Source organism: Coregonus lavaretus (genome assembly GCF_964263955.1).
Source record: "Coregonus lavaretus genome assembly, chromosome: 2".
Lineage (NCBI taxonomy): Eukaryota > Metazoa > Chordata > Actinopteri > Salmoniformes > Salmonidae > Coregonus > Coregonus lavaretus.
This window is the reverse complement of record NC_139989.1, coordinates 40457111-40484735: the sequence shown is the minus strand read 5'-3', so window position 1 is coordinate 40484735 and position 27625 is coordinate 40457111. Positions and strand designations below refer to the sequence as shown.

At 42.4% G+C, this 27625-nt stretch overlaps 1 protein-coding gene across 1 annotated transcript in view; it reads left to right on the top strand.

Annotated features, from left to right (window-relative positions):
* LOC311145868 (protein tweety homolog 3-like) overlaps positions 1 to 27625 on the top strand; it is a 62035-nt gene that overhangs the window by 4725 nt on the left and 29685 nt on the right. Inside the window, exon 2 of the mRNA XM_084182217.1 lies at positions 10253 to 10422. Within this exon, the coding sequence (XP_084038343.1) occupies positions 10253 to 10422 (170 nt within the window). The remainder of the gene's footprint in view (positions 1 to 10252; positions 10423 to 27625) is intronic.

Below are 27625 nucleotides of genomic sequence, written 5' to 3'. Positions count from 1 at the left end.
TGCATATTATTTCTGATAACTATATATACTGTATATTTTCTCATTGCGTTGTCGCATATTAGGATTGCACATCTGGGAACCATTTTCAACAAAAACTACTTCAGTCCCCTTGTCGTCGCCTGGCTAATCTCGTGAGTGACTGACTGAAAACGTAACTAGCTAGCTAGCTACCTAATACCTGTGCCTGTAGCACACCTCCTACTTACACGCACGTAGCGAGAGAAACAGGGACGTACACGCATGCACGGCAATATGCGAGCAACGGAAATTAGCGCTCGAGTTCAACAAAATGGATTATAATGTTGTGGATAATGTTTGGTATGATAAAACTTTGTGTGCAACATCTAAAGACCTGCATCATGATACTGAGAGCTTTGATGTTTGTAAAAGGATGAATTTGGGTGGTTTTGGAGCCTCCGTTTTCTGGATGCCCTGATTATTTAAGATACTCTTTGAAGAGGTAGGGTTTCAGATGTTTTCGGAAGATGGGCAGGGACTCTGCTGTCTTAGCTTCAGAGGGAAGCTCGTTCCACCGTTGGGGTGCCAGGTCAGAGAAAAGCTTGGACTGGGCTGAGCGGGAGCTGCCTTCCGGTAGGGGTGAAAGGGCCAAGAGACCAGATGTGGCAGAATGGAGTGCTCGGGTTGGGGTGTAGGGTTTGAGCATAGCCTGAAGGTATGGAGGGGCAGTTCCTCTTGCTGCTCCCTAGGCAAGTATCATGGTCTTGTAGTGGATGCAAGTTTTGACTAGAAGCCAGTGGAGTGTGTGGAGGAGCGGGGTGACATTGGAGAACTTGGGAATGTTGAACACCAGGCGGGCTGCAGCGTTCTGTATAAGTTGCAGGGGTTTCATGGCACAAGCGGGGAGCCCAGCCAACAGCAAGTTGCAGTAGTCAAGACGGGAGATGACAAGTGCCCGGAGGTAAGGTCATACTCTATGGATGTTGTAGAGCATGCAGGAGAGAGTCACTGGTTTGATGTTTGCAGAGAACAACAGGGGGATGTCCAGGGTCAAGCCAAGGTTATTTGCGCTCTGGGAGGGGGGCACTGTGGAGTTGTCAACCATGATGGAGAGGTATTTGAGCAGGAAGGCCTTCCCCGGGAGGAAGAGCAGCTCCGTCTTGTCAAGGTTGAACTTGAGGTGGTGGGCCGACATCCAAACTGAGATATCTGCCAGGCACGCAGAGATGTGTCTCCCCACCTGGGTGTCAGAAGGGGAGGAAGGAAAAAGTAGTTGAGTGTCATCCACATAGCAACGATAGGAGAGACCATGTGAGAATATGACGGAGCCAAGTGACTTGGTGTATAGAGAGAAGAGGAGAGGGCCTAGAACCGAGCCCTGGGGGACACCAGTAGTGAGAGTACGTGGTGCAGACACAGATCCTCTCCACGACACCTGGTAGGAGCGGCCTGCCAGGTAGGACGCAATCCAAGAGTGTGCTGAGCCTGGGAGGGTGGAGAAGAGGATCTGATGGTTCACAGTGTCGAAGGCAGCGGATAGATCTAGGAGAATGAGAACAGAGGAGAGTATGAAAAATGTATGCACTCACTAACTGTAAGTCGCTCTGAATAAGAGCGTCTGCTAAATGACTGACTAAAATGTAAAAATGAGAGAGACTCAGCTTTGGCAGTGCGGAGAGCCTCCGTGACACGGAGGAGAACAGTCTCGGTTGAGTTACCCGTCTTGAAGCCTGACTGGTTAGGGACAAGAAGATCGTTCTGAGAGAGATAGCGAGAGAGTTGGTCAGTCAGCACGCTCAAGTGTTTTGGAAAGAAAAGAAAGAAGGAATACCTGTAGTTTTTAAACCTGTTCTTTATTATGACAACTCTGTTCAATAACACTCAGGCAGCTGTCAAGTGTCAAGCATATAGGATGTATTAAATGTGCACGAAAACAGTGTTATATAGATGTTACCAGTGGTGGGAAAAGTACCCCAATTGTCATACTTGAGTAGAAGTGAAGATACCTTTTTAATAAAAAAGGACTTAAGTAAACGTGAAAGTCACCCAGTAAAATACTACTTGAGTAACAGTCTAAAAGTATTTGGTTTTAAATATACTTAAGTATCAAAAGTAAATGTAATTGCTAAAATATACTTAAGTATCAAATGTAAAAGTATAAATCATTTCAAATTCCTTATATTAAGCAAACCAGATGGCACAATTGTATTTATTTCTGTATTTACTGACACTCAGACATAATTCACAAATAAAGAGTTTGTGTTTAGTGAGTCAGTAGGGATGACCAGGGATCTTCTCTTGATACGTGCATGAATTTGACCCTTTTCCTGTCCTGCTAAGCATTCAAAGTAATTTTGAGTGTCAGGGAAAATGTATGGAGTAAAAATTACATTATTTTCTTTAGGAATGTAATGGAGTACAAGTTGTCATAAATACACTGAACAAAAAAATATAAGCGACACGCAACAATGACTGGGCAGGGGTGCAGCCATGGGTGGGCCTTGGAGGGCATATGCCCACCCACTTGGCAGCAAGGTCCACCCACTGGGGAGCTAGGCCAGCCAATCAGAATGAGTTTTTCCCCACAAAAGTGCTTTATTACAGTCAGAAATACTCCTAAACTTGAGACATCTGTGGCATTGTGTTGTGACAAAACTGCACATTTTAAAATGGCCTTTTATTGTCCCCAGCATAAGGTGCACCTGTGTAATGATCATGCTGTTTAATCAGCTTCTTGATATGCCACACCTGTCAGGTGGATGGATTGTCTTGGTAAAGGAGAAATGCTCACTAACAGGGATGTAAACATATTTGTGGCCAACATTTTAGAGAAATTAGCTTTTTGTGCGTATGGAACATTTCTTTTTTTTTTTTTTTCTTTAGCTCATGAAACATGAGACCAACACTTTACATGTTGCATTTATATTTTTGTTCAGTGTAGTAAAGTACAGATACCCCAAAAAATGACTTAAGTAGTACTTTAAAGTATTTTTGCTTAAGTACTTTACACCACTGGATGTTACAGACAGTGTTAGCAGGGCAGGCTTTATGCTGTCCAGCACACTTTTCACTAGGCTATAACCTGCTTTCAGTCTTTAAAGGTCTTTAAGGGTAATGGGCCAAGTATGTCAGGGAATAATTAGACAGTCGGACAGATTATTGATGCTGACATTCTTGCCGTCCCTGGTGACTGAGGGCTACCCCCCTCCAACATCCCTCTCCCTCTCCACAGTCTTTCTTGACGCCTATAATATTCTACCCATCTTCTACTCACCAACCCATCTCTTATCTATACCTACTTAGGCCATACCTCACACCTGACTACTGTAAACATGATTGAAACATACAGTATATGATGATCAGGATTCCTCATTTCTGCCCTGTAGTGCTCTGCCTGGTTCAAGCAGCAGGGTAATGGTGATGAGGCATACTACTGTAGCAAGTAAATCCATTTGAATTCAATCACTTTTTGACAGCACCCCTTTTGATTTGAATGCAACCTTTCATACCCATTGTAGAAGTGCTCAGAAAGTTACTTTCTGGAACTGAATGACAAAACATTCAAGAGATAAAGGTGTTCAAAGTTGACATATCTTGCATACACCACCATACCATGAGATATCCATGTCTTCATCACTGGAAAATATAAACAGTTGAGATATCATTTAAAAGCTTACAAACAGGGTTGTCAAACTTTCATATTTTCCTGATTGTTTTAAAATAATACAAATTATGTACTTTTTTAACCTTAAGTCAATTATCTACTGTATAAACGCTTACACTTTTCATATTTTTAACATGTTGTAGCTTAGACCCTATTTTACATCATCTGAGGTATTTGTGTTGTGCCCGCCATCGGCTGAGACACAACATGCTCTTGAATACAGGGTGGGTGTCATGTTTTGGTTGATAAATGTACTAAAATAGGAATACAATTTAGATGTTGACTTTCAAATGGTACCATAAAGATGGTTGGAGGTCCACAAATCAGAGAATATTGACTTGAATTGGAATATATATATATATATATATATATATATATATATATATATATATATGTATATGTATATATATATGTATATGTGTGTGTTTTCTTTACAGTCAATCCTCCATATGAAACCTATTGAAATCATAGAAATATAGAAAATACATTAGACATGTTAAGTTGACATTGGACAGTGGGTGGACCGACGGCCGTCTTTGTGGTACTAATTAGAAGTTAAAGTTACAATCCACTTAACATTTCAGAAGTATAGCAGCTAACTTGCAGTGGTCTGAAGGGATAGGTCCATTCTATGAATTCTATTTCTATGTTTGAAATGACACCCACCCTGTATTCAAGAGCATGTTGTGTCTCAACCAATGTCGGGCACAACACTAAAACCTCAGATTATGTAAAGTAGGGTCCAAGCTAATACGTATGCAAATATGAAAAAAAGTTTACGCGTTTTTAGATAAATTACATTAAAGGTATAAAAATAAAAAAAAGTATATGTTTTATTCAACAACAAAACACTATTCAAGAAATTATAAAATAGTTTGACAAACCTGTTTTGTAAGCTTTTAAATTATATCAAACTCAACTGTTTAGAATTTCCAGTGATGAAGACATGGATCTCATGATATGGTGGACTATGCAAAATGGGACAACTTTGAGCGTCTCTATCTCCTGGATGTTTTGGCCTTCAGGTTCAAAAAGTCACTTTCTGACCACTTCTTCCATGGGCAAACGTATGGAAAGTTTTGTTTAAATCAAAAGGGATGCTGTCAAAAAGTGATTGAATTGATATGGATTTACTCTAAGGTCATTTGCATGAATGAACTGCCCTGGCTATTGCCCATCATCGACTTCCACTACCATAGATTTGGAGGTTAAACCAATGTGTGTAGTAGATGATGAGTGAGTGCAGCAGCCCAGGCAAGCGAGCTGCACAGCTGAAGATGGGGGAGGGGAGAACCAATCTCCTGCACTCTGCAGCATGGCACTTGTCCACAGGGTCAGAGTTAATGGATATTCTCAGCTCATTTAGTTAAGGGTTTAGCGCAACCCTCCCTGAAGTAAAATCCACTGTGTCCTCGATGCACTTATCAGTGAACTTTTTCCCATTTCTCTTTTTAACGGCGAGCGCTAAGAAATTAGTGTTGAAGTGGATTTCAAAATGAGAGATAATTGCCAGTCTGTCGACAGGGTACGACAAAAGCCAGGATTTGTTTTGGTCAATGCTTTGTTTTTCCCCCGCCTCGAGTGTCCACATCAATTTTGAGTATGCCTGTGTTCCCAAGTACGCCAATTCTCCCCTTAACCTCTGTGAGCCAAATCAGAGGTTATCTATAGGCCTAACCAGGCATATATGCTAAATGTGTCCTGAGGCATACATACAGTAATCACGCTTTTCATGCTGTTCATTCTGATATCCAATGATGTCTTAATGATGACACATTCATCCACTTTCTTCATTTGTGCATTATAAAGGAGTTAGAAACGTTTTGCCAATAGTGAGAAACGAGTGAAGATGGCTGTCTAACAAAAATTCCTTCTCTTCTGAAGGCCAACATGGAGGGGGGTTGTCACAAGGCAGCTTTTGTAAGTCGTGGACCAGAGCCAAGGTTTGTGAGGTGGAAGAAGAGAGGCAGTCTATTGCCATTGTGATGGATGGGTGTGGGACTGGAGCTGGGTTTGTTTGGGTGTGGGCAGACTGGGGTGAGGAGAGCAGACAGGGCCAGCATGGTTTTAGCCTCTCCTACCTGGGTCAGAGAACCAGGAGAGAGCCCAGGCTGGCCAGAGGAGTGGGGAAAATATATATTATTTTGATTTAGACCATACTTGGCCATAAATGTCTATTTTTCTAACTAGGCTGCTTTGGTTAGGGCAAGTATGTTGACATCCACACTGCCAATAGCACAGTGAGATGTACGAGAAAACCAATTTCTGTTTACCTGGTGTGCTGGGGTGTTTGTGCACATTAGCCTAAACTGCAATGGTATTTATCCAATTACTTTGTCTTTACATAGTGTCATCTAATGATGTGCCTTGATGCACAGGGAGTGGAAAAGGGCAACAAGGTGCTAATCTGTTGTGTCAGCTTGTTCGCCTGGTGTGACACAAGACTCCTAGCTGTTACAGGTTTGTCACTGCATCCTTCTGCATATGTTCATCAAGCAGTTCATTTTGGATGTGGGGAATTTGTTTGACCTGGAAGTGAAACCTGATTGTAAAGGACAGAGTGACAGTTGAGTCAGCACTTTTTACTTCCTCTCTTCCCTTTGGGTCTGCTATTCTTTCATGGCAATGTGTCTTATTCAAAGCCAAACTTAAGTGCCCTTTAATGGAACACATATGGACCATGATGTGTTATTTTGACTACCGGTATGTGAAAAACGAAACTCCCAATTCCTGAAATTTGAATCACAACAGTGGAGAGTGAATATGAAAGAAATCATGACTAAAAGGTAGAGAAGGACTTTTAAATGGAAAAAAGTCATTATTAGTCAGCATTGAACTCCTATTCCCATTGTCTTGGATCAGAAGCTGGGAAGATGAGTAGGGGTTGAAATATGCCAGCATCCTGTGCACAGGATGGTACGTCTCCTCTCCAGCCCATTTGAACTTCACTAAGTCAGACAGTGACATTGCCTATTTTCCATTTATTTAACCACTCAGTGTATGAATTGTCCATACTTGCATTTCAGCAGATGTAGTATTTGAAAATGTTTGCACAGTGTATCCATGAAGTAGTGGTATAATAGCACTAGGTAACAAGATGTCTGCCCAGGAGATGGAGCTCTGTGAGATACTGTAATTGAGGTCAGATATTGTTTCTCCAGGGCAGGGAAACCGTCTCAATAAAGCGCTTCAATGGAGAGGCCTCCATTCACCAAGAGCACAGGGGCAGCCCATTAGGCTGATCTTACTGAAAAATGCATCTGTTTAGAGAACCAGAGTGCCGGTATTTTCCTGTTTAATCTATCAGACGACTAAGGGAAGAAAAACTGTCTAGATCTAAATCTGTGTAATTACAGTGAACTCCCTGCCTGGATTCCCCCACAGGAATACAAACGTGAGAGAGCGGCCCACTGACTGTGTGAACTACATATGAAGTGCCTGCCCTCTCCCTGTGTGCTGCAGGCTGAAGTATGGGACTGGTGGTGGACCTACAGTACTCCGCAATAGACTTGTTTCTCTAGCACAATACTTAACATGTCATTAGGCCTTGAGATGCATTTGATAATGATGTTATGTTGTTTTTGTTTGATCATATTTAGCCTAAGCTGGTTCACTTAGGCTATTCAGTCTCTTTAGTTCACTCGTTCACTCACTGACATGCCTTTTCATTACTCAAACATACCTCACATTTTCGCTCGCTCTCTCTCTCCTTCACCTCCTCTCTCTCTCTCTCTCTCTCTCTCTCTCTCTCTCTCTCTCTCTTTGCACCTCTCTCTCACACACGCACATTCACCCTAAGACTTCCAAGGTTCAGCAAATGGGTGCCTTTTCACATCAACGCTCTATGTCGTAAGATCTGATCCCAGACCATGACATCTGCCTTGCAGCCTAGCCAGGACTCCACTTGTCACTAGTGAGTTTACGTCAGTATTGAACCCACTTTCTTATCATCTTGATCCACATTACCTGTAGGCGATTAAAGTGTCCTCCTACATAAATTGTCTTGCTGATATGATTTTACACTCCCAAGTTGAGAAGGCTACACTGCTAATAGAGAAGACAGGCTCTTGCTATTCTTTCGGCATTAGGCTAAATCAGGGGAACAGTCATATCTTAATTGATACTGGCCACGCTCCCAGATTGGCTTGTTTTAGCTGCATTCCTGCTCAGTTGCAGCTTTCCGTTTCCCCTTCACTTTTGCCTTACTTTTAAACCACTTGGCAATTTCCACATAGACCCCTGTTCTCTTTCCCCTGTTCTGAGATTAGGCTTTGTGAGAGTGGTTCATTTACCACTGTAGAACACTTCAAATTCATGTCTTAATGGTTGATTCATGCTTCATAAAGCTCATAACTAGCTCTGCCCAGTTGGTTACAATTATCAAATCAAATTTGATTTGTCACATGCTTTGTAAACAACAGTGAAATGCTTACATATGGGTCTTTACCAACAATGCAGAGAGAGAAAAAAAGAGAAATTATAGACAAATTATAACATGAGGAAGAAATACACAATGAGTAAAGATAACTTGGCTATATACACGTGGAACCAGTACCGAGTCGATGTGCAGGGGTACGATGTAATTGAGGTAGATATGTACATATAGATAGGGATAAAGTGACTAGGCAATGGGATGGATAGATAAACAGTAACCCGACACTCATTTAACTCCATCCAGAATAGTTTGTTCATAAACAGATAGTTACCAACTTCTGCAAACATCCTTTTTCATTTAAGAACTGAAAAAAGTATTTGTTTTCTAAACAATTTTTACTTGGCATACAGTTGGCAGTATATAGTCTATTTTGTTTTTCATGTGCAATAATTAATGCCATTTTGCCTGAGATGGGCTAGATAAATAAATGCATCTAAAAACTCATTAAAGTCAAGAAGTCTTCATTTCCCTTTATCCACTGTTCCATTTTAGGGAGAATGCCTTGTTTTTTGTTCGCTTTTCTCTGTCCGCAGAACAGAAGACTGGAGCCCAGGCAGTGCCTAAAATTAGATCCTTATTTAGCATTTGCCTAAAGGAACTGGGCTGCATTTTGGAAATCATTTGATATCTCATAGGAGAACAGAGCAGCTATTGTTGAGGGAAAATGTACAGTAATACTGGATGAATTCTCGTTTAAGGCGTTACAACAACAGGAAAAGGTGGAGGAGAACAAAAAGATAATGTCCTATGCACGTTTGTTCTCAACTTGATATCCATGAGGTAGTGAAGCCAAATCATGACCACTGCTATCTGGGCATTTTAATGGTATACAGTATCGCAATCGGCAAACCACTGCAAATTTACATCTGACAGCAGCAAAGAGCCAGTGAGCGGTGCTAAGCCCAGGGCCCTGGTCACCCAAGACTCTGACCATGCCACTCCTCTCCAGATGTTCTTCTATTTTCCCTCTGCTGGAGAAGTAAGTCGCCTCCTCACACGAACCCTGACTCTCTTTATCCCACTTCCTATAAAGTCACAAGCTCTCTGGTCTGGCCTGAGCCAACACAATGCTCTCTCCAGCCCCCTGTACTTATTCCTACACAGAGTAGGTGAGACATACATGGCACACATTGAAAGGGAAAGATAGCAGCTTGTGAGCTTCAATATTCCAGTCATTTTGAAGTGCTCACATGGAAACAGGAGTTCACTGGGTCCACAAAAATCGAGTTATTTGATATCAAGCCAAGCCCACATTTCATACAGGATATATCCATTACAATGAATCATAAGACAGAAGTTACTGTAAAGCAGACAGATTGGGAGCATATGAGAACTGGCTTTAAGTGAATCTTCAAAATGCGGACAGGGAAACAAACACATTATTCATGTGTGATGATATTAGGGACTAGGATGATGGTTTCTATGTGTCTGTTTAAGTAGGCTATGACAGTGTTTGCGCCTTATGATGGTGTGTTTGTGCTTGTTCATGATGGGGGACTTTTAATGAGGCTTGAGGTTTTTCTCCTCTGTCTTCTCCGTTATTCTCAAAGTTATGATGATAACCCTTAATTGGCTGTGATCTGGTGTAAATGAGCTATGACGAGCCAAAGGGCATAGTTAATAATCAGAGAGACCATCTCATTACCTTGTGACTCCTCTGGGTGGTCAGAGGGTATATCTGCTTTAATAGCTTCTCATTCCTTGCAGACTTGATGTGCAAGATAGCCTAGCGGTTAGAGCGTGGGGCCAGTAACCAAAAGGTTGCTGGTTCGAAGCCCCGAGCCGGAAAGGTGGAAAAATCAGCCGTTCTGCCCTTGAGCAAGGCAGTTAACCCCCAACAACAACTGCTCCCTGGGCTCCGATGACGTGGACGTCGATTTAAGGCAGCCCCGCCGCACCTCTCTGATTCAGAGGGGTTGTGTTAAATGCGGAAGACACATTTAGGTTGAATGCATTGTTGTGCAACTGACTAGGTATCCCCATTCCCCCAATATCACTCCAACGGGCAACAGCTATGCAGTAAAAAATTGGATCCTGGATGCTTGGCTCCTTTATCTCTCCATCTACATTCTACATTGTTTCTCTGAAAGCTTTCACCATCGGTTGTATGTTTGTAAAAACCTCTGAAAGCCTTGCTTTGCTATTCATTGTGTGTGAGATGATGTCTCATTGTCCTCCTCTTGTTCCCCCCTCAGTCCATCCTGCTGCTGGGAGGCGTGGCTCTAGCCTGCCTGGCCCTGGACCTCCTCTTCCTGCTCTTCTACTCCTTCTGGTTGTGCTGCCGGCGGAAGAAGAGCGAGGAGCAGCCCAACGCCGACTGCTGCTGCACCGCCTGGTGTGTCATCATCGCCACGCTCGTCTGCAGGTGAGTCCCACGTGGAAAGACATAAGGCTTTGATCACTCAACAGACCATTGGTTCACTACCCAAAATATAGGCCTAGCTTTAATGAGGTGGGCCATCTCTAATTTCAACATGTAAAGCCTGGGACTGCAGACGACAATGCAAGGATTAGCGATGTTCACCGTCACCCCTTAACCTCCTCGGATTAGCCATGTTCACAATCACCCCTTAACCTCCTCGGCTGGCCCTGTAGTGCACAGACATAAGCGTACTCCATGCATGATGGAGCAGTTTGTGCCTTTAATCTCCTCCTTGATGCCTAGCACAAAGCCAGCACCCTTCCTCTGAGATGAATGAGCACCACCCACAGTGTCATAGGTGACTGGCTTTAAGACCTCATGCCTAGTCTGCCTGAGGGAATGTATTAGGGGTTTAACGGTACACATATTCGTACCGAACCATTCAGTACAGGGACCTCGGTTCAGTCCGTACTGTGAACCCGAATGAATACATAAAAAAACTTATTCACAGTACAAAATGAAAACACTAGGCCTATAGGCTATGCTTACGCTGCGTTGTAGGCCTCTGCCTCTTGAGTACATTTCAGACTATTCCGTTAAAAACAACTAGAGCCTTTGCGCACGTTGTAATCAAAATTCTCCTTTTAATTGGCGCATATCAAACTGTCCTTTTTGTGAAGCGCAGCCGGGAACTAGTTCTGTATGAAGGCGGGTGGTGGGGTTGATAAACCAGAATTGGAGAATCCTCCATCATCGTTTAAATCTCCAGTTTGGGAACATTTTGGCTTCCCAGTAGATTACAACGCCGATAGACAGAGTTGTGGATAAATGCTTAATAGAATGTCGCCACGCTCAACGAGAATAGCCTATGCAGCTGCCCACACCTCAAATAGGTTCACACCCCAGTATACCAGAGCAAGACAGAAACCTAAGAAGCAACAACAACATCGTCTCCCCTCTGCATTCAAGCATTCTTTGGCAGCTGATTCTGACCGGGCCAAAGAAATTACAAGAGCGATTGGTAGACTGTTTATTTTTTACAGTCTTTGGTTTGTAGCCACGGATATGCACCCATTCACGGTGGTTGAGAATGGAAGGTTTCAGCCCCTCGTAAAAGTGCTTGAGCAACTATCATGGTGCGTTCATAACCAAGAGGGAATTGTGAATTTACCTCATATGACTGGGAAAAATCCACTTGAATGGCCCTCCAACTGGTAATTACTAGTGGGAAACTCTTCTATCATCTTGAGCACCCACTTCTCCCACATGGTGACCTCTGACATCACCTACTAAGGAAATGGCCTTAAATGCAACAACAAAACATTAGCTATAAAAAGCTATCTATTATTGTGTTTTTTTAACTATATAATTTGTTTACAAGCATGGTAGATGTACTTTTAGTACATGGTTGACGCAGCTTGTTGGCCATTAGCCAATCGGCGTTTCTCAACGAGTTCAAATCACATGAATGCATGCATCCAACTGGTATCTACGACTTCACAACTGGTAAATTCCCACCTCCCACTTAGTTACAAACGCAGCATCAGAGTGGAAAATTGAGAGGCCCAACATAACAATCCAGTCACAACAGACAATGCCAGGAACATTGTGAATGCTGAACATTGTGAATGGCATTTAATTTTCCCATTGTACCGAAACCAAACTGAAGCGTAACCCCAAAACCGCAATACGTACCGAACCGTGGGTTTGGTGAACCATTAGACCCCTAGAATTTATGGATAGTTTACTCTGCTGGATGCTGAACTCTAGGGAGAGCAGAGCTGTGTGACCTGCTGTCTCCTAACTCATAATGGACACAGGAGGTATTTGACGCACGCTGTCTGATGCCGCTTTTATTGTTGTTTACATCTCTCCCCTTCTGAACTGAGGATACAAGAGCAGACCTTCATGTGACATTGGCCTTCACAAACCATGGGTTGCATGGTGTAGTCTGGGGAAGACACACAGGACCCCCACAATTCTTCTAAACCTTGACCCATAAACTGAATTTCGTTGAGAAATTATTTTGTTTTGTATATGCACGCAACTTCTCTGCTGTGGAAGAGATGTAGTGTTTAAGTTCCTGGTAGGCGTAGCATCTGCAAGATGCTGCAGCTTTAGTGTCGAACTACTGTGGTGAGATGGTGGTATTTTTAGAACTAATCTTCTCCTTACTTTATTGGAGCTCTCAATTGGAGAGTAAGCTACTTGGGCTTACTTGTTAACCCCTTTCTCATCTGGTGTTTGCATTTTTGAAACAATCTAGCAGCTGTGAAATCTGCTCAAGCAGGGAATGAGAAGTGCACAGGATTGAAAGGATCTTCCCTGAGGCTTGAAACCACAAATCCCTCTACCATGTACTTTTTGCTGTCTGCCTCAAATGAAATGACCCTCAGTCACTGCTACTTTTTTGTATCTAGGCTATTAGGTTTCCTTTCTTAGTCTAGGCTATCTAACGATTATACTTATAAATACAACATACAAAGCTGCAATACCATTCACAAATCTATATGTTTAGTCTAACTAGGCCTAATTAAGGAAAAGCCAGGTCTTTCTGGGATTATCAATTAGTTTATTTTGACTTCTTGGATAAACATAATATGTGGATTAATTATAGTGGGAGTGGTATTGATTTGTTTAAAGCTGTTGAAGTGGTTGTTGTGATCTGACTGAGAGATGCTATTATAGAGAAAGATGAGGACATATTGATTCTATTTAGAGAGTAAGTTGATACCACAGAACACTGAATAAGTGGAACAAGAGGAAGTTGGAGAGGCATTGTTGTGTGATGTAATCTTCTGTATGATTATGAATAGTGAAGTATTACACAGAGAGCATTTTTTGTGGTTATGCGATGGGTCTCAGCTGTTGAATGGATCGCAGCTGTTGAACAGTTCTAGACTGAATCACTAATTATTTTAATGGCCAGCCATACATATTTAGGCTTTAGTTTGCATCATTGATATGCAAGTTCCTGCTCCGCACTGCAGTCAAAATTGCCATAGAACCATGCCAGTTTTCAGCCTCTCAGTCTGAAACTTTGCTTCCTTACCAAACACCATGCCAACATCCATATGCTCTGGGACAGACATGATAACCGTGAGCTTGTGAGGCCTCGTCTCTGCACGTAGTCATCAAGCAATGTATTGGAAAGTAATGAAAAAGTTATAGAAAATAAAGGATTTCCCACATTCAAACTGAAATCATGCTACAAATGAGTGCCCACTGTAGTTTCCATGGCAACATTCTCTCAGAAGCCAACAAAGGACACAGAAGAAGACCCAGAGGACTGGCTCAGAACAGAGCAGGCAGAGGGATACTCGGGGACTCTAGTGGTTTAGAGTTAGAATCCTTTGAACTGCACAGTAAAATAGGTGGTATATTTTCAGGAATTAGGATACACCAAAAAAAGTGTAAATCTTGCAGAGCTAGCAACACTAGATGGCCTACTATACTGAACAAAAATATAAACGCAACATGTAAAGGGATGGTCCCATGTTTCATGAGCTGAAATAAAATATCCCAGAAATGTTCCATACGCACAAAAAGCTTATTTCTCTCAAATGTTGTGCACAAATTTGTTTACATCCCTGTTAGTGTGCATTTCTCCTTTGTCAAGATAATCCATCCACTTGACAGGTGTGGCATATCAAGAAGCTGATTAAACAGCATGATCATTACACAGGTGCACCTTGTGCTGGGGACAATAAAAGGCCGCTCTAAAATGTGCAGTTTTGTCACACAACACAATGCCACAGATGTCTCAAGTTTTGAGGGAGCGTGCAATTGACATGCTGACTGCAGGAATGTCCAACAGAGCTGTTGCCAGATAATTTTATGTTCATTTCTCTACCATAAGCCGCCTCCAACGTCATTTTAGAGAATTTGGCAGTACTTGGGGGGGAGTTGCTGAGGAGTATTTCTGTCTGTAATAAAGCCCTTTTAGGCTGGGCATGGCTCCTATGGCTGCGCCCCCGCCCAGTCATGTGAAATCTATAGATTAGGGCCTAATTTATTTATTTCAAATTACTGATTTTCCTTCTTTGAACTGTAACTAAGTAAAATCTTTGAAATTGTTGCATTTTGCATTTTATATTTTTGTTCAGTATACTTCAATGGGATGGCAAAGTAGGGGGTAAATGTTAAGGACAATATGCCCTTTCACTATCAAAGAGTCGCTCTGTGTCTAGTCCAGTGGGAAACCAGACCAAACTGTTGTCTGTTTCTGAGTGCTTCCCTCCAGAGTGCCTCCCAACCACTGATTTACACGGCTGTCTGGAAGAACGACAGGCGAGTCCACCACAGTCACACAGACAAGCTTTGGAATCCCTGGGTCTCACAAAGGGTCATGTTCTGAGTGGCAGTGACAGACAAGGGAATGAACAATGCTGTCTGTCAAAATAATGGACCTAGAAATCCTAGAAAAACCTTCCTTTTCGATTATGCTGCCCCTTTGTTAGTGATCTCTTAAGACAAAGCTATTGGCCAGAATGGCCGCTCCTGTAGTGTCTGTGGCACAGCGCAGTATTTATGACCGATGAAGGGTTTATCATCTTCCCTCCTCAGTCTCCCTCCATCTGTCTGTGGGATAGGCACTTCCCAGCCTTCTGTTTCAAGGGGCTGTGACCCAGATGGAGGATGGTACCTCTCCCTGAACTGTAATTTCATCTCTGGCTGAATCTGAATGATGGATCTCTCGCCTCCTTGAACCCCCATTGAGTAATGACAGTCAGCACCTGCTGCTGCCATCACAATGAGCTTCTGGAGTCTCTCTGCTGCCTCTCTGGCCCACCTGTGAGAATTAATCCATCCACACAATGCAAGTCTCTGCACGCCCAGGCAGCCTAAAATATTTCTTCACGGCTGCGGGAGTCTTATCAACTCCCATCTATGCTGGTAGGGAGAAGAGATTAATCGAAACCTCACTTCGCCCTGCCCTCCTTTCACAGTCTATGAGAGGGTCTCTCCCCATTGGGAAGGAGCACAACCCATAATAAGCAGCAGAGCTTTCATGAATTGAGCAAGACTCTCTGTGCTTCATGCTAATGTATAATTCATGTGGTTTGTGCTAGTGATGGGCACGGTTAATTGATAATAGAATATCCGAACGGATGTTAATATTCGATTACTTGCGAGTGTAAATTTTTTGGCACCATAAAATTATAGGCCTATTTTAACAATGGAAAGGCTTTGTCTGCATTAACTAAAATGATGTGACATTGCTAAATACAAGTATATACCATGACATTTGAAATTCTTCATTTAATAAAACAACAAACTTTTGAATGTAGTTTTTATGATGTGCAACCCATAAAAAAAGACATACCGGTAGCCTTCACATGTTTCACGCGTGTAGCTTGTTGTTATTGTCGGGCAGTCAAAGCGGCACTACAGTCAGAGGCTCCATATGTAGCCTAGCAAGTGGGATATTTCTAATCAACACAAAAAGGAATACAAATGACGGAATTTTTTGGGGAAAAATTAAGTTACCTTAATGAGAAGGTAACAGGTAGGCTGTTGTTTAATCTGAATCCCTACGAGGCTCGCCATCACGTATACAGTTAATTACAGTTTGTAAAGTTATTTTAACCGTAATGTTCCATCTTAGGGCATTATATAAGAGAAGCGTGCGAGATTAGTACTCAGCCAATGACTGTACCTGTTTTAGCAGCACGTATCCCACGTTGGACGGTATCCGTAATCGGTAGATGGTTCTGATGGAAAGTTTGTCGTGTGCATCGCCAAGCAGTGCCCAAGAGAGTATTAAATCCAATTGTTTAATGCTACCACCACCCCTTCAAATCAAAAGCAAACATGGATGTCAATGTTTGTACGGACACGCTCCGTTCTACTTCCCGTCTGCAGCAGCATGTTGCCCAATTGCGAGGCTAATTAGCTAGACAAACAGGTGTGAAACACAGACAGGTGTGAGCGATAAGTGAGAACACAACAAGGAATGTTTGGTTTTGATTTGGAGGTGGGTGGTAGCCTCAAACAATTGGATTTAAAACTTTCTTGTGCACTGCTCGGCGACGCAAACAACGACCTTTCCATCAGAACCGTCTACCAATTACGGATACCGTCCATTGCGGGACAAGTGCTACTAAAACAGGAACAGCAAAAGGTCGGAACATAACTTGCAAGGTGGTTTCACAAAGTTTAGTGAAACAAAGGTTTCACAAAAAAATCATGTATTTCGGATATCCCGGGGGAAAAAATAATGATATTATTCGAATAGTGAAAACATTTCAAATGCCCATCCCTAGTCAGTCTGTGTGCAGGGAAGCCTTGTTGGAAGAGGAGAAAATAAATCCAGTCTGCCATTAATTATATAAACAGTAACCGTAGTAGTGGGTGGTTTGGTAATTAGCCTTGCAAAACAGGTACATCTATAAATCACTGCTAGGCAAATCCCCGCCTTATCTTAGCTCATTGGTCACCATAGCAACACCCACCCGTAGTATGCGCTCCAGCAGGTATATCTCACTGGTCATCCCCAAAGCCAACGCCTCCTTTGGCCGCCATTCCTTCCAGTTCTCTGCTGCCAATGACTGGAACGAACTGCAAAAATCTCCCTCACTAACTTTAAGCATCAGTTGTCAGAGCAGCTTACCGATCACTGCACCTGTACACAGCCCATTTTGTAATTAGCCCACCCAACTACCTCATCCCCATATTGTTACTTATTTTGCTCATTTGCACCCCAGTATCTCTATTTGCACATCATCTTCTGCACATCTATCACTCCAGTGTTAATACACTATGGCCTATTTATTGCCTTACCTCCATAACCTACTACATTTGCACACACTGTATATAGATTTTCTATTGTGGTCAAAAGTTTTGAGAATGACACAAGTATTGGTCTTCACAAAGTTCGCTGCTTCAGTGTTATGAGATATTTTTGTCAGTTGTTACTATGGTATACTGAAGTATAATTACAAGCATTCCATAAGTGTCAAAGGCTTTTATTGACAATTACATTAAGTTTATGCAAAGAGTCAATATTTGCAGTGTTGACCCTTCTTTTTGAAGACCTCTGCAATCCGCCCTGGCATGCTGTCAATTAACTTCTGGGCCACATCCTGACTGATGGCAGCCCATTCTTGCATAATCAATGCTTGGAGTTTGTCAGATTTGTGGGTTTTTGTTTGTCCACCCGCCTCTTGAGTATTGACCACAAGTTCTCAATAAGATAACAAATAATATCAAATGTTCAATCTCCCCCATAAAACCAAGTAGTGAATTTGAAGCTCAGTTTTAAAAGCAGGTCTTTATAGGCTTAACTCTTCTTGCCTGTGACATAACATCCCCAGTCCCTCTCCCCAGTCCTCTTTACACAAGAGCATCTGACATCAGAGGGGATTAAATCAAGTGTCATGTTGACAAGGGAAACACCTCCTGTTAAAATGGGAGCCAGTCTACTCCTCTTCACCCTGCATCCAATGAGTGGATGGGATTGGCCATTTCCTGAAGTAGTGCTAGCTAGGGTAATCTCTTCCTCTTATACTCTGAAGGATGGAAAGGTGAGCTGGAGCTATGGGTTTGTGTTCAGGGCAAACAAAGCACATCTCCCTCTGGGGACTGGTAACTGTGGTGGAAACTTGGAACAGGAAACACAGCCAGAGATGAAATACACAACAACCCCACTAGTTTGTTGGCTTAGTGTTATCTTTGACCGCCCTGATTGTTTAGGAGTTTCTGTGTCTAGAAAACATTAAATCCGGTTTGTGTCATCCATACTACACCCCTGTGCAGTTTCACAGAAATCTACAGAGCGTTGTTGTTTCTCTTACTTTTCTGTCAGTGATTCAGGACTGCCAAAGCAGGCAGATAACATGACTTTTTAAGTGCTTTATGTTTAGGTGTTCAAAAAGACAATGCCAGAAATGAGATACAGTGGGGGGAAAAAAGTATTTAGTCAGCCACCAATTGAGCAAGTTCTCCCACTTAAAAAGATGAGAGAGGCCTGTAATTTTCATCATAGGTACACGTCAACTATGACAGACAAAATGAGAAAACAAAATCCAGAAAATCACATTGTAGGATTTTTAATGAATTTATTTGCAAATTATGGTGGAAAATAAGTATTTGGTCAATAACAAAAGTTTCTCAATACTTTGTTATATATGGTCCCAGCTCTCTGCAGGTCATTCACTAGGTCCCCCCGTGTGGTTCTGGGATTTTTGCTCACCGTTCTTGTGAGCATTTTGACCCCACCGGGTGAGATCTTGCGTGGAGCCCCAGATCGAGGGAGATTATCAGTGGTCTTGTATGTCTTCCATTTCCTAATAATTGCTCCCACAGTTGATTTCTTCAACCCAAGCTGCTTACCTATTGCAGATTCAGTCTTCCCAGCCTGGTGCAGGTCTACAATTTTGTTTCTGGTGTCCTTTGGTCTTGGCCATAGTGGAGTTTGGAGTGTGACTGTTTGAGGTTTTACATTTTACATTTAAGTCATTTAGCAGACGCTCTTATCCAGAGCGACTTACAGGAGCAATTAGGGTTAAGTGCCTTGCTCAAGGGCACATCGACAGATTTTTCACCTAGTTGGCTCGGGGATTAGAACCAGCGACCTTTCGGGTACTGGCACAACGCTCTTAACCACTAAGCTACCTGCCGCCCCAGGTGTCTTTTATACTGATAACAAGTTCAAACAGGTGCCATTAATACAGGTAACGAGTGGAGGACAGAGGAGCCTCTTAAAGAAGAAGTTACAGGTCTGTGAGAGCCAGAAATCTTGCTTGTTTGTAGGTGACCAAATACTTATTTTCCACCATAATTTGCAAATAAATTCATTAAAAATCCTACAATGTGATTTTCTGGAGAAAAAAAATCTCATTTTGTCTGTCATAGTTGACATGTACCTATGATGAAAATTACAGGCCTCTCTCATCTTTTTAAGTGGGAGAACTTGCACAATTGGTGGCTGACTAAATACTTTTTTCCCCCACTGTACCTATGATGAAAATTACAGGCCTCTCATCTTTTTAAGCGGGAGAACTTGCACAATTGGTGGCTGACTAAATACTTTTTTCCCCCACTGTATCTGTCCAGATCTAATCTCTAATGCCTGCCTGAGTTCCATCCCCCTGTCATCGACCAGCACAGTGAGTTTACAGCAGGTTGAAGACAAACCAGAGACATGTTATCACACACTCAATGTCAAGCCTAAAACAGATTTACATGAAAATAAGTTCTGCTTCCTAGGCTATTGCCTGGGATTTCCATAATATTTAATTATGCAATAACACAGCTAAAATGTGCAAGCAGCAACAACTCCTCTCATCTAGACAACCTCAAGTTTTGCAGCCAAAACTTAACAGAGTGACAGAGGATGGGCATGTGAATGTTAGGACTCCCTCAAATCATGAGCTTTATGCAAGACTTCAGTAAAAAATGCATCAAGATTCTCTCAAGTTTCATGACAGTTGGACCATGAACTTACACTGCCTGTCATTCACGTGGCATCAAACTGAATTGGCATACCGCATGCAGGTTTTTTACTAACACACACACACACACACACACACACACACACACACACACACACACACACACACAGAGAGAGAGTAATTGTCATGCAGCCCACATGCTCATCAAGTCTCCATGCTTTTGTGAACCGCTCTGCTGTGATTTCAGCTAAATCCAACAAGATGGCTCTGAACTGAACCAACTCAGGAGAAGTGAAAACAGGATTCAGTGAAGCCCAGTGTTAAAATGGATGTGACAAAAACAGGAAGATTCCTCAATTGAGTCAGCAAGAAGGTCATAAAAGGATTTCACAAGCTCTCACAAATAAATGAACTCTTTATTGGGGATATGGAAGATTTTAATGTGTGTCTCTCTTGGGCGTCCTCCATTTGGAAGACATTTTCAGCTTTCTGTATGCGTGGGAGTACTTTGTGCTCTGCTCTCATGTTGTTCTTCCCTTTCTCATGGCTCCTCTGAGACTGCATGCTTATACAAGTATCTGGCCTAACAGTCAGATCCCAGAGGATTACTTACATAGCATTATAGATGAGAGAATAGGGCTTTGTTTCCAGGCAGATTTGTAGTGAAAAAATGTTTTTCACCTTCACATTGCTGAACATAAACTGCACAAAGCAGATGGTTGGATTCTTAAAAGGTGTCCTTGAACGCAGCGCAGCACAGAAAACCGCCTTAAAGAATTTATATAAATATTTATTTATTTATTTATATTATTTATATTATTTATTTGGGTGGATCCATGAAGAGCCATAGCCTCTTTTCACATGTGGTCAACAGGTGAACAGAAATACATTGAAAAAGATGAAGAGCAGAAGTTATCGGCCCTTTTTATTGTCCGTCCGTCCTTCCTTCCTTCTCCTGTCTCTTGCCATGAGGCCATTTTGCTGTGCCTTTGTGGCTGCTTTCCTATTTCCCCTTTGATCATGTATGTACCAGCTACAGACAGTGACTGTCTACAGTTCACTGTCTGTCCATCTGTGTGTCCCTAGATGAGCAGAAGGACTTCCATTTCAGCGCCTTGAGACTCGTGGCTGGGCTTCTGTCTAGACAATGATGCCATAATCTGAGAAGTACTAAACAAATAGAGGAAACAGATTAAACTGTTTACTTGTTTAGGTGGCTTGGGGGCTGAACCCACAACACAAAACTCATGTTTTCTAAATTATAGCTGAAGGAGCTGTTTTCTCATCCACCCAAATCTTTATGGGCAGATTATTAACCCACAACACAAAGTGCATGACAGTTAAGATTCACCTTGGCTTCACAGCAGGTCTCTGTTTTTATTCTTATTTATTTAACCTTTATTTAACCAGGTAAGCCAGTTGAGAACAAGTTCTCATTTACAACTGCGACCCGGCCAAGGTAAAGCAAAGCAGTGCGATTAAAAACAACAACAACACAGAGTTACATATGGAATAAACAAAACGTACAGTCGTGGTCAAAAGTTTTGAAAATGACACATACTAATTGTCACAAAGTCTGCTGCCTCAGTTTTGATGATGGTAATTTGCATATACTCCAGAATGTCATGAAGAGTGGTCAGATGAATTGCAATTAATTGCAAAGTCCCTCTTTGCCATGAAAATGAACTTAATCCCATTTCAGCCCTGCCACAAAAGGACCAGCTGCCATCATGTCAGTGATTCTCTCATTAACACAGGTGAGAGTGTTGACGAGGACAAGGCTGGAGATCACTCTGTCATGCTGATTGAGTTAGAATAACAGACTGGAAGCTTTAAAAGGAGGGTGGTGCTTGAAATCATTGTTCTTCCTCTGTTAACCATGGTTACCTGCAAGGAAACACGTGCCGTCATCATTGCTTTGCAAAAATAGGGCTTCACAGGCAAGGATATTGCTGCTAGTAAGATTGCACCTAAATCAACCATTTATCAGATCATCAAGAACTTCAAGGAGAGAGGTTCAATTGTTGTGAAGAAGGCGTCAGGGCGCACAAGAAAGTCCAGCAAGCGCCAGGACCGTCTCCTAAAGTTGATTCAGCTGCGGGATCGGGGCACCACCAGTGCAGAGCTTGCTCAGAAATGGCAGCAGGCAGGTGTGAGTGCATCTGCAAGCACAGTGAGGCGAATACTTTTGGAGGATGGCCTGGTGTCAAGAAGGGCAGCAAAGAAGCCACTTCTCTCCAGGAAAAACATCAGGGACAGACTGATATTCTGCAAAAGGTACAGGGATTGGAATGCTGAGGACTGGGGTAAAGTCATTTTCTCTGATGAATCCCCTTTCCGATTGTTTGGGGCATCCGTAAACACCTTGTCCGGAGAAGACAAGGTGAGCGCTACCATCAGTCCTGTGTCATGCCAACAGTAAAGCATCCCGAGACCATTCATGTGTGGGGTTGCTTCTCAGCAAAGGAAGTGGGCTCACTCACAATTTTTCCTAAGAACACAGCCATGAATAAAGAATGGTACCAACACATCCTCCGAGAGCAACTTCTCCCAACCATCCAAGAACAGTTTGGTGACGACCAATGCCTTTTCCAGAATGATGGAGCACCTTGCCATAAGGCAAAAGTGATAACTAAGTGGCTCGGGGAACAAAATATCGACATTTTGGGTCCATGGCCAGCAAACTCCCCAGACCTTCGTTGAAGTCTGTTTTTTTTACACAATGTCTAGACAGCGTAGGAGGGCTAGATCAGTTTAGTCTTCACAATATACACTGAGTGTACAGAACATTAAGAACACCTGCTCTTTCCATGTCATAGACTGACCAGGTGAAAGCTAGGATCCCTTATTGATAAACTTGTTAAATCCACTTCAATCAGTGTAGAAGAAGGGGAGGAGACAGGTTAAAGAATGATTTTTTTTAAAGCCTTGAGGCAATTGAGACATGGATTGTGTATGTGTGCCACTGACGGTGAATGGGCAAGACAAAATATTTAAGTGTCTTTGAACGGGGTATGTTACTAGGTGCCAGGCGCACCGGTTTGTGTCAAGAACTGCAACACTGCTAGGTTTTTCATGCTTCACAGTTTCCTGAGTGTATCAAGAATGGTCCACCACCCAAAGGATATCCAGCCAACTTGAAACAACTGTAGGAAGCATTGGAGTCAACATGGGCCAACATCCCTGTGGAACGCTTTCAACACTTTGTGTCTATAGATTTTATGCAGGGGATGATTTTAATGTCTTTCTCCAGGTTTGTTCTGAAGTAGCTTACCTTGTCTTATGTCTATAATCATTATGACTCTGCTTCTTTCTCCCCTTCCTGAGGTAATTGTCGTATTGTACCGCTTTAACTTTGCTCTGGAGTGGTTGCCATGGCAATTTCATAAGTCATTGATGGTGGGTCAAAATATAATATCACTGTTGCTGTGGCTGCATCGTAGAATTCAGATCAACTCTTTGTTCAGAGATATTCTCCTGATCTGTCCTTGAAGGTTCTCTAGTTCAACTGAGACATTATGTTGAGTAGACTTTGTGTCCGTTGATGTTGCGTAGTTATTGCTGCAGCCCTAAATGCATGACACTCAAACGTATCTTTTGAAATGTTAAAGGTTTTGGTAACTGCTACTGCAATGGCCTGGTCTTGGCTCCATTGGTGATGGACAAGCTAGATGTTTATCAATGCCAGAGGAACCCTTTGTTTGGCCTTGCCATGGACCCACACCCTATACAGATCATCCTGGCATATTTACTGCCTTGCAGGAATGATGGGAACTCTGTTACGGCTGCTGAAAATCATGTGACCATAGCCTTAGGAAGATGACATCTGTCTGAGAACCTCAACTGAACGTACCTGCTTTAAACATACTGTAGGATAATGGCAGTGAAGCTTTCAAATCCTGCACTACAATGTTAAAAGCCAGTCTGTTTTACCAGAATGCCTCTTTTGATACACTGCCCTCAGATATTCTTCCATCTTGCTTGTGCAGTCGCTCCAACTGCCTTACAATGATGTCATCATGATATCGGCCTATTTGCTTTAGTTTATAGCTCTGAACCTTTTGAAACTCTTGAAAATAATGGAGGACTCTCTCTCTCTGTCTGTATGGAGCCCGTCCTCCATCTGACGTCACGTGTGTGAACTGTAAATGGACTGTCCTTCAACAAGCTGCTGTACACATGGAATGCTCCTCCCGTTTGCATGAGAGTGGCCATATGGTCAATATGCTATTGTTTGGGCTGTCTGGCTCGGCAGTCTCTCAGTCAGCAGGGAGGCAGTGATTGTGATGCCTATTGAAGTGCTCACAATGGGAGGGAGTTGGGGAGTTAGAGAGAGATAATATTTATATATATATATATACAGTGGGGAGAACAAGTATTGGATACATTGCCGATTTTGCAGGTTTTCCTACTTACAAAGCATGTAGAGGTCTGTAATTTTTATCATAGGTACACTTCAACTGTGAGAGACGGAATCTAAAACAAAAATCCAGAAAATCACATTGTATGCTTTTTAAGTAATTAATTTGCATTTTATTGCATGACATAAGTATTTGATACATCAGAAAAGCAGAATTTAATATTTGGTACAGAAACCTTTGTTTGCAATTACAGAGATCATACGTTTCCTGTAGGTCTTGACCAGGTTTGCACACACTGCAGCAGGGATTTTGGCCCACTCCTCCATACAGACCTTCTCCAGATCCTTCAGGTTTCGGGGCTGTCAATGGGCAATACGGACTTTCAGCTCCCTCCAAAGATTTCCTATTGGGTTTAGGTCTGGAGACTGGCTAGGCCACTCCAGGACCTTGAGATGCTTCTTACGGAGCCACTCCTTAGTTGCCCTGGCTGTGTGTTTCGGGTCGTTGTTATGCTGGAAGACCCAGCCACGACCCATCTTCAATGCTCTTACTGAGGGAAGGAGGTTGTTGGCCAAGATCTCGCGATACATGGCCCCATCCATCCTCCCCTCAATACGGTGCAGTCGTCCTGTCCCCTTTGCAGAAAAGCATCCCCAAAGAATGATGTTTCCACTTCCATGCTTCACGGTTGGGATGGTGTTCTTGGGGTTGTACTCATCCTTCTTCTTCCTCCAAACACGGCGAGTGGAGTTTAGACCAAAAAGCTCTATTTTTGTCTCATCAGACCACATTACCTTATCCCATTCCTCCTCTGGATCATCCAGATGGTCATTGGCAAACTTCAGACGGGCCTGGACATGCGTTGGCTTGAGCAGGGGGACCTTGCGTGCGCTGCAGGATTTTAATCCATGACGGCGCAGTGTGTTACTAATGGTTTTCTTTGAGACTGTGGTCCCAGTTCTCTTCAGGTCATTGACCAGGTCCTGCCGTGTAGTTCTGGGCTGATCCCTCACCTTCCTCATGATCATTGATGCACCACGAGGTGAGATCTTGCATGGAGCACCAGACCGAGGGTGATTGACCGTCATCTTGAACTTCTTCCATTTTCTAATAATTGCGCCAACAGTTGTTGCCTTCTCATCAAGCTGCTTGCCTATTGTCCTGTAGCCCATCCCAGCCTTGTGCAGGTCTACAATTTTATCCCTGATGTCCTTACACAGCTCTCTGGTCTTGGCCATTGTGGAGAGGTTGGAGTCTGTTTGATTGAGTGTGTGGACAGGTGTCTTTTATACAGGTAACGAGTTCGAACAGGTGCAGTTAATACAGGTAATGAGTGGAGAACAGGAGGGCTTCTTAAAGAAAAACTAACAGGTCTGTGAGAGCCGGAATTCTTACTGGTTGGTAGGTGATCAAATACTTATGTCATGCAATAAAATGCAAATTAATTATTTAAAAATCATACAATGTGATTTTCTGGATTTTTGTTTTAGATTCCGTCTCTCACAGTTGAAGTGTACCTATGATAAAAATTACAGACCTCTACATGCTTTGTAAGTAGGAAAACCTGCAAAATCGGCAGTGTATCAAATACTTGTTCTCCCCACTGTATATATATATATATATATATATATATATATATATATATATATATATATATATATATATATATATATATATATATATATATATATATATATATATATATATATACAGCTCTGGAAAAAATTTAAGAGACATATATATATATATATATATATATATATATATATATATATATATATATATATACAGCTCTGGAAAAAATTTAAGAGACCACTGCAAAAATATAAGTTTCTCTGGTTTTACTATTTATAGGTATGTGGTTGGGTGAAATTAACATTTTTGTTTTATTCTATAAACTATTGTCATTTAGAGCATTTATTTGCAGAAAATGACAACTGGTCAAACTAACAAAAAAGATGCAGTGTTGTCAGACCTCGAATATTGCAAAGAAAATAAGTTCATGTTCATTTTTAAACAACACAATACTAATGTTTTAACTTAGGAAGAGTTCAGAAATCAATATTTGGTGGAATAACCCTGATTTTCAATCACAGCTTTCATGTGTCTTGACATGCTCTCCACCAGTCTTTGACATTGATGTTGGGTGACTATATGCCACTCCTGGCGCAAAAATTCAAGCAGCTCGGCTTTGTTTGATGGCTTGTGACCATCCATCATCTTCTTGATCACATTCCAGAAGTTTTCAATGGGGTTCAGGTCTGGAGATTGGGCTGGCCATGACAGGGTCTTGATCTGGTTGTCCTCCATCCACACCTTGATTGACCTGGCTGTGGGGCATGGCGCATTGTCCTGCTGGAAAAACCAATCCTCAGAGTTGGGGAACAATGTCAGAGCAAAAGGAAGCAAGTTTTCTTCCAGGACAACCTTGTACGTGGCTTGATTCATACGTCCTTCACAAAGACAAATCTGCCTGATTCCAGCCTTGCTGAAGCACCCCCAGATCATCACCGATCCTCCACCAAATCTCACAGTGGGTGCGAGACACTGTGGCTTGTAGGCCTCTCCAGGTCTCCGTCTAACCATTAGACGACCAGGTGTTGGGCAAAGCTGAAAATTGGACTCATCAGAGAAGATTACCTTACTCTAGTCCTCTACGGTCCAATCCTTATGGTCTTTTGCAAACCTCAGCCTGGCTCTTCTTTGCTTCTCATTGATGAAGGGCTTTTTTCTAGCTTGGCACGACTTCAGCCCTGCCTCTAGGAGCCTGTTTCGAACCGTCGTCGCCGTGCACTTCACCCCAGCTGCCGTTTGCCATTCTTTTTGTAAGTCACTTGATGTCATCCTACGGTTGTTGAGTGACATTCGAATGAGTTGGCGGTCATCCCGGTCAGTAGAGAGTCGTTTTCAACCTCTACCGGTCTGTAGCTTTGTTGTCCCCAATGTCTGCTGCTTGACCTTGTTCTTATGAACCGCCGTCTTTGAAATTTTAAGGATGGAAGCAACTTGACGCTAACTGTATCCCTCTGCCAGTAAAGCCAGAAATGAAGCCTTCTTTTCCTCACTCAAAACGTTCCTTTTCAACTCTTTTGGCATGGTCAATAGTTATTGTTTGATTAATATTACTTTTGACGTACTATTAGCACACACACAGAGAGAGAGAGAGAGAGAGAGAGAGAGAGAGAGAGACTAAATGTTATTGCATTCTATTCTAAAGGACAACACAGACTTCAAAAGGCCTACTGGTAGCAGTATTTGATAGGTGGCTAGTAAGTTGGAATTGATGACCACTATAATGTACTGAATGTTTATGCAAGTAATTAGATGATACTTGCATCAGAAATGTAGTGTTGGATATTGCCACCTGTAATGCATTTGATACCACTTGTTTATAGGTTAGTGCAGTGGTTCCCAACCTTTTTTGGTTACTGTACCACCTGAATTTTGCTC